This window comes from Schistocerca cancellata, chromosome 1 (genome assembly GCF_023864275.1).
Source record: "Schistocerca cancellata isolate TAMUIC-IGC-003103 chromosome 1, iqSchCanc2.1, whole genome shotgun sequence".
NCBI lineage: Eukaryota > Metazoa > Arthropoda > Insecta > Orthoptera > Acrididae > Schistocerca > Schistocerca cancellata.
The window spans coordinates 174,398,041-174,410,765 of NC_064626.1; the positions used below are offsets into that span (position 1 = coordinate 174,398,041).

At 40.4% G+C, this 12,725-nt stretch overlaps 1 protein-coding gene across 1 annotated transcript in view; it reads right to left on the reverse strand.

Moving 5' to 3' along the window:
• The window catches only part of LOC126160489 (protein dopey-1 homolog), a 328,138-nt gene that overhangs the window by 171,039 nt on the left and 144,374 nt on the right, over window positions 1-12,725 (reverse strand). Inside the window, exons 16-19 of the mRNA XM_049916952.1 lie at window positions 7,715-7,857; window positions 7,412-7,610; window positions 6,856-7,013; window positions 4,389-4,614 (exon numbers count right to left, since the gene is read on the reverse strand). Of these exons, the coding sequence (XP_049772909.1) occupies window positions 4,389-4,614; window positions 6,856-7,013; window positions 7,412-7,610; window positions 7,715-7,857 (726 nt within the window). The remainder of the gene's footprint in view (window positions 1-4,388; window positions 4,615-6,855; window positions 7,014-7,411; window positions 7,611-7,714; window positions 7,858-12,725) is intronic.

Sequence of the window (12,725 nt, forward strand, 5' to 3'; positions counted from 1 at the left end):
GATAGGACAGATGTTTCGGATTGGGAGAGAGGTTTGGAGGAAAGGTTAACTACTGAATTAGGTTGTTGTGGTACCAGATTGTGTTGATTGGAATTTTGAGGTTTTGGAGGGAGTGGAGCTGGAAGTGGGAGATTGAGTAGATGGGAGAGACTGCGTTTGTGTGCAATGAGAGGAGGTTGAGGTTTGCTGGAAAGGTTGTCAAGGGTGAGTGAGTTGCCTTTCCGGAGGTGGGAAACCAGGAGATTGGATAGTTTTTTGACGTGAAGGGTGGCATGCTGTTCTAATTTGCGGTTGGCCTGTAGGAGGATGCTCTGAACTGCCGGTGTGGATGTGGGAGAGGAAAGATTGAGGACTTTTATTAAGGATAGGAGTTGACGGGTGTGTTCATTGACTGAGTTGATGTGTAGCTGAAGGATTAGGTGGGTGAGGGCAATGGATTGTTCAGTTTGGAACTGGTATAGGGACTGATGGAAAGAAGGGTTGCAGCCAGAGATGGGAACTTTAAGTGTGAGGCCTTTGGGGGTAATGCCAAATGTCAGACAAGCCTGAGAAAATAAAATATGCAAGCGTAATCTGGCTAGGGTGAAAGCATGATTGCGGAGTGAATGTAAATAAAACTTAATGGGGTCATTGTGGGGATGTTGTGAGGGTGACATGGTATCGAAGGTGGAAAGTGTAACATAAGGTTGAAATGAAAATGAAAATAACTGGAGAAAGTAACTGGAGATCTGTTGTGAAAAAAGGCGTAAAAGTGTTGGTTTGAGATGAGCTATGTAGATCCTGTGCTGAACTTAGGTTGGGGAACAATGATGGGTACAAAGGTTAGGTAGTTGTGTTGCCGCCAAAACACGTTAAAGGATGGGCCACTCATACCTCACCTGTCATTCAACATCTTTGCCTCTGCACTTCCGCCTCGACTAACATCTCTGCCCAAACTCTTTGCCTCTGTATATGTCTTCTTGTGTCTGTATATGTGTGGATGGATATGTGTGTGTGTGCGAGTGTATACCCGTCCTTTTTTCCCCCTAAGGTAAGTCTTTCCGCTCCCGGGATTGGAATGACTCCTTACCCTCTCCCTCAAAACCCAAATCCTTTCGTCTTTCCCTCTCCTTCCCGCTTTCCTGACGAGGCAACCGTTGGTTGCGAAAGCTAGAATTTTGTGTGTATGTTTTGTGTTTGTTTGTGTGTCTATCGAGGTGCCAGCGCTTTCGTTTGGTAAGTCAAATCATCTTTGTTTTTAGATATATTTTTTCCCGCGTAATGTTTCCTTCTATTATATTCATATCATTAATTTGAATCCAACAATTACGTTTGTTATTGTCACTGTTGCATTTCGAAATATTTTCTGTCGTCTTATTTTCTCTTTTTGTTTTTGCCAGTAGTTTCACTTTGTATTCACCTTCTCCTTTTTACCGTAATCTACTATACAATTTTATCCCACCTATATATACTCAACAATACGTCACCCACTTCCAAATCATAACCAAAAAAATTCTTTTTTCCGCTTTCAACACTACCGCCGCTATAAAATCCACCGTTTCTAGTCCACAAACAGTTCCTTTCACCTATTAAACAACCATTTCGTCTAGTTCTGATAACTTTCGCTTTATTTCCATTTCCGTTTTTCGATAATACTTAGCCGCTTCCCACGGGTTTTAACGTAATTATTTCTTCGCCAGACAATTGTTAGCCTCATTTTCATAATCTGCCACCACAAAACCACTCCTTTTAATACATTTACACGCAGTTTTATCGAAATTTTCCCAAATTTCTCCATCCTTTAATGTGTTTTGGCGGCAACACAACTACCTAACCTTTGTACCCATCATTGTTCCCCAACCTAAGTTCAGCACAGGATCAACATAGCTCATCTCAAACCAACACTTTTACGCCTTTTTTCACAACAGATCTCCAAATTGAACCCTGCCTGGAACAGTTCCGTCCTCCGTCACAGCGGGACCCACCTCCTCTTCCTCAAAATCACCCTCTCCAAACCTTCCAGGAATTTCTGACTTCCAGCCTTGCCTCACAATCCTTCTTAAAAAACCTTAATCCTACTCCCAACATCAGCACTGCTGAAGCCCAGGCTATCCGTGATCTGAAGGCTGACCGGTCCATTGTCATTCTTCTGGCGGACAAGGGTTCCACGACCGTGGTACTTGATCGTCGGGAGTATGTGGCTGAGGGACTGCGTCAGCTTTCAGACAACACCACATACAAAGTTTGCCAAGGCAATCCCATTCCTGATGTCCAGGCAGAGCTTCAAGGAATCCTCAGAACCTTAGGCCCCCTACAAAACCTTTCACCTGACTCCATCAACCTCCTGACCCCACCGACACCCCGCACCCCTACCTTCTACCTTCTTCCTAAAATTCACAAACCCAATCATCCCGGCCGCCCCATTGTAGCTGGTTACCAAGCCCCCACAGAACGTATCTCTGCCTACGTAGATCAACACCTTCAACCCATTACATGCAGTCTCCCATCCTTCATCAAAGACACCAACCACTTTCTCGAACGCCTGGAATCCTTACCCAATCCGTTACCCCCAGAAACCATCCTTGTAACCATTGATGCCATTTCCTTATACACAAATATCCCGCACGTCCAGGGCCTCGCTGCGATGGAGCACTTCCTTTCACGCCGATCACCTGCCACCCTACCTAAAACCTCTTTCCTCATTACCTTAGCCAACTTCATCCTGACCCACAACTTCTTCACTTTCGAAGACCAGACATACCAACAATTAAAGGGAACAGCCATGGGTACCAGGATGGCCCCTTCGTACGCCAACCTATTAATGGGTCGCTTAGAGGAAGCCTTCTTGGTTACCCAGGCTTGTCAACCCAAAGTTTGGTACAGATTTATTGATGATGTCTTCATGATCTAGACTCACAGTGAAGAAGAACTCCAGAATTTCCTCTCCGACCTCAACTCCTTTGGTTCCATCAGATTCACCTGGTCCTACTCCAAATCCCATGCCACTTTCCTTGATGTTGACCTCCACCTGTCCAATGGCCAGCTTCACACGTCCGTCCACATCAAACCCACCAACAAGCAACAGTACCTCCATTATGACAGCTGCCACCCATTCCATGTCAAACGGTCCCTTCCCTACAGCCTAGGTCTTCGTGGCAAACGAATCTGCTCCAGTCCGGAATCCCTGAACCATTACACCAACAACCTGACAACAGCTTTCGCATCCCACAACTACCCTCCCGACCTGGTACAAAAGCAAATAACCAGAGCCATTTCCTCATCCTCTCAAACCCAGAACCTCCCACAGAAGAACCACAAAAGTGCCCCACTTGTAACAGGATACTTTTCGGGACTGGATCAGACTCTGAATGTGGCTCTCCAGCAGGGATACGACTTCCTCAAATCCTGCCCTGAAATGAGATCCATCCTTCATGAAATCCTCCCCACTCCACCAAGAGTGTCTTTCCGCCGTCCACCTAACCTTCGTAACCTCTTAGTTCATCCCTATGAAATCCCCAGACCACCTTCCCTACCCTCTGGCTCCTACCCTTGTAACCGCCCCCGGTGTAAAACCTGTCCCATGCACCCTCCCACCACCACCTACTAACCCGGAAGGTGTACACGATCAAAGGCAGAGCCACGTGTGAAAGCACCCACGTGATCTACCAACTGACCTGCCTACACTGTGACGCATTCTATGTGGGAATGACCAGCAACAAACTGTCCATTCCCATGAATGGACACAGGCAGACAGTGTTTGTTGGTAATGAGGATCACCCTGTGGCTAAACATGCCTTGGTGCACGGCCAGCACATCTTGGCACAGTGTTACACCATCCGGGTTATCTGGATACTTCCCACTAACACCAACCTATCCGAACTCCGGAGATGGGAACTTGCTCTTCAATATATCCTCTCTTCCCGTTATCCACCAGGCCTCAATCTTCGCTAATTTCAAGTTGCCGCCACTCATACCTCACCTGTCATTCAACAACATCTTTGCCTCTGCACTTCCGCCTCGACTGACATCTCTGCCCAAACTCTTTGCCTCTGTATATGTCTGCTTGTGTCTGTATATGTGTGGATGGATATGTGTGTGTGTTCGAGTGTATACCCGTCCTTTTTTCCCCCTAAGGTAAGTCTTTCCACTCCCGGGATTGGAATGACTCCTTACCCTCTCCCTTAAAACCCAAATCCTTTCGTCTTTCCCTCTCCTTCCCTCTTTCCTGACGAGGCAACCGTTAGTTGCGAAAGCTAGAATTTTGTGTGTATGTTTTGTGTTTGTTTGTGTGTCTATCGACGTGCCAGCGCTTTCGTTTCGTAAGTCAAATCATCTTTGTTTTTAGAAATATGTATGTTTTAAGTGTGCTATTAAAGTTACAACTGCTCAAGTAAAACAGTGAACACTACCTGCTGTGCAGGGACAGGCATGAATACATGCACAAGGTTGCTGAACACCTGCCCTGGGTTGGCACCAGGCAGACCAACATTTAAAGACGTAACTGCACCAAGCATCTGCTGGCTGAAAGCGTGCGATTGCTGCTGTGTGCTGTCCAACAAACAGTAATGGCACAACAGTGTCAGTGCTTCCAGTTGAGTAACTGCGTAGTCTGCAGGTAGGCAACACAAGTCCTCTCTGGAAAGGAAAGAGCGTTAAAACACAGTAAAAATGAAAATTCTTAACTATGAAGTGCAATGTCTTATTTGTAGCATTTATTGATCACAGGACAAGAGAAGCACAGCATTCACAGACAAATTTCAAGCTTCCATGGCAATAATTTCCTTTTATTTGAGGAACTAAGGAAAGATGGAGGGGGATAGCTATCAAAGACGATACTTTCAGGTGTGTTTGTTTTTGTGGGTGGGGGTGGGGTTTCACTTCCAATGAAGAATGCAAATTCAGAAACTGAATTATAGCAGTTAAGCATGTGCTCTGTGATGAGGGCAGCACAGTGACTTGTGCTGTGGTGCAAAATAGCGAGTATTCTCAGTGTTCAACTAAAATCAGAAATGGAAGAGTAACTAGTGCGTTAGCTCTTCCTTCCTTTTCATGAAAGAATGCAAATATCAGACATTGTTAACACATTCTCTATATATTAACTTTACTCACATCCTTGTTTTAATTGAATACCTATGTTACTTATGCAATATTGCACATAAAAAATCCTTGTGTAAAAGATGTTGTTAACTTCAGTCAAAACATTGGTTTGATGTAGCTGTTCACTTTAGTCTATCTTGTGCAAGTCTATATTTCTGCATAATTATTGGAAACTACATTGACTTCCATGTTTATTTTTACTGTTGTCAAGCCTTAGTCTCCCCTACACTCACCAAATTAGCTAGTCTTTGACACCTCAGAAAGTTTACTTTATCTTGTCAAGAGATCCCTTCTTTTTACCAAATTGTACCATAAATTTATTTTTACCCTTATTTCAATTCAGTACTTCTCCATTAGCCATTTGAATTATCCATCTAATCTTCAACATTCTTCTATAGGGCCACTTTTCAAAACCTTTCATTCCCTTCTTATCTGAAGCATTTATCATCCACATTTCACACCCATACAAGGCTACATCCCAGACAAAAACCTTCAGAAAAGACTTCCTAACACTTAAATCTATATTGGATATTAATTTATTTCTTTCCTTCAGAAAACTATGGTAAGTCCAGGTTGGAATATCAACAATTATGAAAAGGACGGATTGCTACTCACATTAAAGATGACATGTTGAATTGCAGACATGCACAACAAGGAGACTTACACAGCATGGTCTGAAGGGCCAGAGAATGTGGTCATGTGTACCTGCTTGAGTGTGTTTTCTTTTCTGTTCTGAAGACGGCTTTGGCCAAAAGTCTCTTCATTGTGCCTGTCTGCAACTCAGTATGTAATCTTTAGGTGAATAGCAATCTATCCGTTCCATAAATGTTCATATTCTTTTTCAGAAACACTTTTCTTGCTAGTGCCAGTAAGCATTTTATATCCTATTTATTTCTGCCATCATAAGTTACTTTGCTTTACAAATGGCAAAACTCATCTACAATTTTCGGAGTCTCATTTCCTAATTCTCTCAATATTACCTGATTTAATGCAACAACATTTTGTTACTCTTGTTTAATTTTTTTTATCTTCATCCTATAATCCATTTTGAAGACACTGTTCACACAGTTCAACTGATTTTCCAAGTCCTGTCCTACTTGGACAAAATTATGTATTTTGCAAATCCTAAAGTTTTTACTTCTGCTCCCTGAACTTCAATTCCTCTTGCAAATTTATCCTTTATTGCTTGCTTGCTATACTGAATAACATAGGGGATAAGACACAAACCTGCTGCACTCCCTTATCGACTATTGCATGGTTTTCATGTTCTTCAACTCGTGGAATTGTGGTGTCATCTCTCTTCAAGTTTTAGATAACCTTTGGCTCCTTGTATTTTATCACTAATAATTGCAGTATTTCAAAAAGTATATTCCAGTTAATGTTGTGAAAGGCTTTTTTCTAAATCTACAACCGTTATAAATGTAGGTTTGTCTTTCTTCAATCTCTCTTCTCAAAATATATGGGCAGTACTACCTTGCAAGTTCCCATATTTCCTGTAACTCAGACTGTTCATGCCCCAAGTTGTCTACTACCAGCAGTATCATTTTTTTCTAGAGATGAATATTTAGCTCAAAAATATGAAAATACAATAGAACTTTTTAGCAAGGTCAGAAATGAGATATGTGCATAAATAATAATGTTTCATATTTTAGTGATGACACTCTGATGTCTACAGTATAGCAGCTCAGTAAGCACAACATTAAATATATGTGACTATTATGGTTCTAGAGGCCACTCTAAGTACAGCAATTTTGTTATGAAATACAGCACTTCTGTTACCTAGTGTCTTCTGAGCCATAATGCTGAGACAGGTTTTCTATGTTGCTGCATAATTGATTGATGACACTGATAACTACTTCAGTCAGAGATGACCCCATAAATGGGAGAGCAGAAGCTATGAGATTGGTCCACTGATGATGCAGATGGCGCATATGCCTCTGCAACAATGAAACTATCATCAACAAACCAAAATATATAATATAGTTTTATCAACTAAAAGTAATATTAAGACTATGAAGAAAAAACACATATGAAAGACAAAACAATACCAACTGGACAATGCTCATATAAGAAGAGGTAAAATTACTCAACTATGTGGCTGAACCCATGTACAATGAACACATATCTACAGTCAAAAGCTGTTTTTAAAAAACAATCAAGGTTGACTATAACAACAAGAAATTTAATATTTATTTTACTGACTTATAACTATATTAAAAAATATTCCCAAACTAAATTACCAGCAGAAGAAAACACAATAGATAATCTCAAAGAATAGCTGTCGAGGAACTGAAATGAATGTAACAATCTCAAAGTGGAAGCCAGTGATTCACACCTGTCTTAATGCAGTCAAAACAGAAGCTAAGAACATTGACTGTTGAGGTATGTCAAGTCCTGGATGGTATTTTAACTGATTCGAAGATGAAGTGCTCTTCACAGAAGATGTGCTTTCTCTGTTTGTAACAGTTGCAGACTCACTATCACTCTTCTGAGCATTAACTTGGTGTTCAAGCATTACTAAAGCAAGAAGTAGTCTGGAATCAAAACAAAAGTTGAGAACATAAATGAGCTGCTAGAACTAATAATATTATAAAAACTCCCAATACTGATGAACAAAAGCAGAAGCAGCAATACTTACCTCAAAAGTTGCACCTGAAATCCCTCTGAATGTTCAGAACAACGAAATTTACATCTGCTGCTACTTTCCGCATATTCTGAATCAGGGTCATTGAAATGCATAATTTCTTCTGTTAGTGTTCTTTGTAAAGGGTTGTCATTAACCTGCAATATTTAAGATTTATTGCTCAACCAAAAACAATTCTCAACAGCTGTCCAGCATATACTTCTACAGACTGGGAGGGGGTGGGGGTGGGGGGGGAGGGGGGGGAACAAACATCCACACATAGGGGCGCACCCCTCCACCCCAACACATACAAATCATAGAGGGTGTTTCCACAAGAACACGCAAAAATTTAACAGGACATAGAGGATGCTCCACGGAACAAGTTGAAGTAGGGAACCTGGGGTCAGAGAAGTCAGTTTCAGGGCATAATAGGAACAAAATCATATTACTGCATACTTTCTATTTACATTAGTCACAGTTAAGTGTAAATACAGTCACTGACACAACGAACTTCTCATTTGTACTGTATCTTACAAAATGTGCTGAAACTAATGGCCATCAACCTTGACGCAAACATGACATGGGAAAACAAGATTCTGATGCACCCTGACACATCTCCCTGGTGTGTTTCAAATCACACTGCAGGCAGCTACAATTCTGGCACCTAATTCCATCTCTGTATCCACTGTGGTCTCAGACACAAGTGAATTTAGATATCTCCATAGGAAATAATCAAGGGGATTCAGGTCAGGTGACCTCGCAGGCCATGGAATAGGACCTACCCTTCGAATCCAGCAACCAGGAAATACAGTATTGAAATGGTTGTGGGCATCCACACTGAACTGAGGCAGAGCAGCATCTCGTTGTAGCCACATCCTCTCACCAACAGTCAAGATTACATTCTCCAACAACTCAACTCAGGTAGAACTCTTTGCACAAATCTTAAGTACAGGTGCCCATTCAGACAGCCACATAGAAGATATGGCTCAATGAGATTGTTCCCTACAATACTGACCTAGATAATCACACTTGATGGTGTGCTTCCTGTTTGAAATACCATCATGATCAAATGAGGCCTCGTCTGTAAACAGCATCATTTGGAGGAAATCTGGTCGATCAATCCATTGTTGGAGCAACCATTGACACAACATGTTTCTTGGTACAGTTAGTCACAAGCACTGCATGGACTCGTTGTGGGTGATAAGGGTGTAATTGTTGTTGTGGAGTACTTGTCACACACCAGTATGTGCAGCACCCATTTCACAAGCAAAATGATGAGTACTTATACTAGGATTAGCTGCAACACGTTCCAGCACCTCCTCTTCAAAATCGGGTGTGCAAGTGGTCCTCATGTTGCCAGATCCCTCATTTCTTCTTTCCAATGAACCATTCTCCCACATTCATCAATCAAGAGAAATAAACACTCATAGTGGTGGACGATGCCTATTAGGAAATCATTCCCTCTACAGCCTTTCAGCAATGATAGCATTGCAATGTACTTGCACGTAAATAAGACACATGTCGGTGAGTTCTGTGAAAATGTACCGGTACTGCTCCACTGTATTGTACTGTATGTCTCTGAATAGCACTGAGTAATGAATGGGCCTGTTGTTGACTCAAAGCACATTCTGTCATGGGATGATGTAAATACAATACAACAGAGCCACCTTATTGACAAGTGAAGTAAACAAAACCCTCATCATGACTTCCTAGTAATTAGGCTTGTCCTCCTTGTTTCCTTACAAGAAATAAAGAATGTACAAGTAAATAAACAGTGTAAACTTGTACACGTTAGTTGTAAATAAGCTGGAAAACAGAAATGCAAGACAAAGTGGTAGACAAGTTTACTTCCATATCTGGCTTCTCTAACACCAGGTTCCCTACCTCAAATCATTCAATGGAGCCTTCTCTATGTGCTGTTACATTTTTGCACACTCTTACGGAAACACCCTGTATATTGACAGGTGTAATTTCACATGAACAATAGAAAAAGAATACAATAACAATTATATGAAAACGCCAGACTGCCACTCACTATACAGAGGGGACATTAAGTTGCAGAAAGGCACAACAAAAAGGCTGCCATGTCTGTCTGCAACTCAATGTCTCCTCCATATGGCGAGTAGCAGTCCATCCTTTTCATAATATTCTCATTATTTCATTCTGAATTTTCCATTGTTTGGAAATAATAACTGTATCTGATAAGATCACAGAAAATACGTCACCTCCTCTGTATATTACAAAAACTATTTTTTATGACTTTAGGAAGGAGTCCTGGCCCCACACAAAATATAATATTGCCATTACACCCATATCTTGTAACAAAAAGCATAATTGGTTGAGCTGAAAAAACTTGGTTGTGAAAGCATGATGAGTTCCTTTTGTTAATCTCGTTACTTTTTATTTTACGCAGCTGGAGAAAAATCAAGTGGAGTGTACAATTTATGGAAGAACTGCTGCAACGTAACTGACACGCATAATTTAGAATTTAATAGACCTGTACCTGTGTTTGAGTGTTGTAAAAGACAGTACTTGATTTACTTAGCAGTAATGGTAGAGGGAGTATACAGCACAGAGCTTGGATCTAGCTTCAACAACTCAACTTAGAGTGTCAGTCATTATAAACAGTCAGAGGAGGCAATCATTAGTGAGTCAGTGCAATAGTCAGCAACTATTACTACAGTAAAACAGAGATTGTACGAGTTATGTCATCCGAGAGAGAGGACAAGCAACTCATCAGCTAAAAGTGATACTTGTTTGCATGTTGAAGAACAATGAATTAAAATGTACTGCACTGAGCTTGATACCCAACAGGCTTCGCAAATTGGCGGGCCTAGTGTGCAGAGGAGATAGCAATGTTTCACATAACATCGTCTTCTCCTAAATCTTGTTAACATTACTGGTTGTCATTGCTGAATGTAAAGACATTAGACAGTTTACCAAGGTGTGACATATACATGGTTCCTTTGACTATATGACAGCTTCTTTACTGCCTTGGGACTCCCACATTCCCTGGTACCCAGAAGAAGAGGGATTTTTTTTGCTCATCACATATTTTTCATGAAAGGATCATTTTCTCTGCTATGTACCATTTCCAGATAGTCTGCGGAGCAGTCAGAAAATCAAAGCAAAATGCATGTTCATTTTTTAAAACAACATTCATTTACTCTAGCAACATGAAATCACACATCACTCTTCACCAAAGACAGTAAAACACTGGAAGGTGAATGCCAAAACTGCAACCAGGAGTCATAATTGAACATGAAACAATGTCTTCGTGTTTGGAACCATCAGTATAAATGGCAATAAAATTATGATGCTTATATAAGATAAATAAAAATGCTTGCTCACAAATGTGATCTGTAGTGCAAGGTTTCTTGCAAACTATCAAGTTTAAAAGCACTTGTACTATAATTAACAATGAGGATGGAGTCTTCCTTAAAACCTGTGGTGTCATGACTGTATTACTGAAATCATTTTTCTCTTATTGCTGTTGGTTTTCTTACTCAACTGGATGCGAGGAACATGTGCTTAACAGATGGCGAAACATTTCCAGCCAGCACTGGCAACCAAGGTGCTGACCAAGCTATGTACTTGTCACACCATTAGCTGCCTTCTAACAGACAGAAGCAGCTCAGCTCCTGCATACTGCCTTTGGATTGAGCTCATCCTATAAAACTTAATCAAAAATTTTATGTCCTCATGATGGACAGTGCCCGCATCTTCAGATAATTAGGTTACTCTGATACACAAATAATACTGACACTTGAAGCAGGAGAAATTAAAGAATTGTAGAATTACAACATGCAAAAAGTGTCTGCTACCCAAAGTCACTCCATGCTGCATCACTACTTTTGAAGAGCAGAAAGAGCAATGTAAATCTATGATTACATTAACTAATGGATAGGTGTCACATGAAACTTTGATCAGTCATGATCTTTTGTTTTAAATTAAAAACACTACATAAGGACTAAATAGATGCTGCCCCAGCTTTTTTGCTGATCACAGTCTGAATTTTCAAACAGCTACTACACAGATGAAAATATTTACTCACTTACCATCATTCATTTGCTCTTCTTTTGGCAAGTTGAAGGTCTGACTTGATTTGAGAGGTGAGTTCAGAAGGCATCATTGGCAGTGCACTGCATACAAATGTCAGATATTTAACATAGTTTTCTAACAGGGGAGTATTGCCCTCTGAGGTACTCGATTTATCCTAAACTTTTAATCAAGTAATAGGGAAGTATTTCATAAGTTGGACTGTAATGGTTCCCCATTCCTGGTCTCCTCTACTGAAAAAGACTGACATACAGAATTTTCCTCCAACTATACATCACTGAGACTACAAGATGCACATGGATAGATACATTGGATAACCTGGAAGGGTAAATCCTAATAGTCTGCAGTGTTTCGCTGATTGTTCATATCTTCTAAAGCAGTATTGTTGTCTCAATTTTAATTCTTTGCTGCAGATTTTGGCTTCAAAGAGAGGTATTTTTAACAGTGAAATTACTGCAGCTTCCTAGGTTGCTACTACAACACAATCAGTTCTACGTGAGAGCAGGTCATAATTCATAAATCAATTAATGATTACAAGCCCAATCACACTATCTCGAGCACTACAAATATTAAACATAACTTTATTATCTTTAACTCAAAAGTCTTTTGAAACCAAATTAGTGTTTCTCAAGGCAAGGTCATCATCTATATCATTTTCACTTAAATGAAAGTAACTAGTTCACTTCATTATAAGTGAAACATATTCACATCACAATGGCCGATTGATGACTGATACAAGACTAGTACTATATTGTAACTGACTGTTTCCTTCTCTCCCAAACAGAGCACACTTTTGTGATAGTACAGCCATCTCTGCCAATATCTAGTAATCTATTTCATTTGTTAACTTTATAAGTTTATTTTTAATAAATTATTGCTATTAAAATGTGTCAGTATGGATAAAGAATTCAGCACTGCTAGATTGGCTTTTAATGCGTCAAACATAAATGTTATTACTGCACATTGT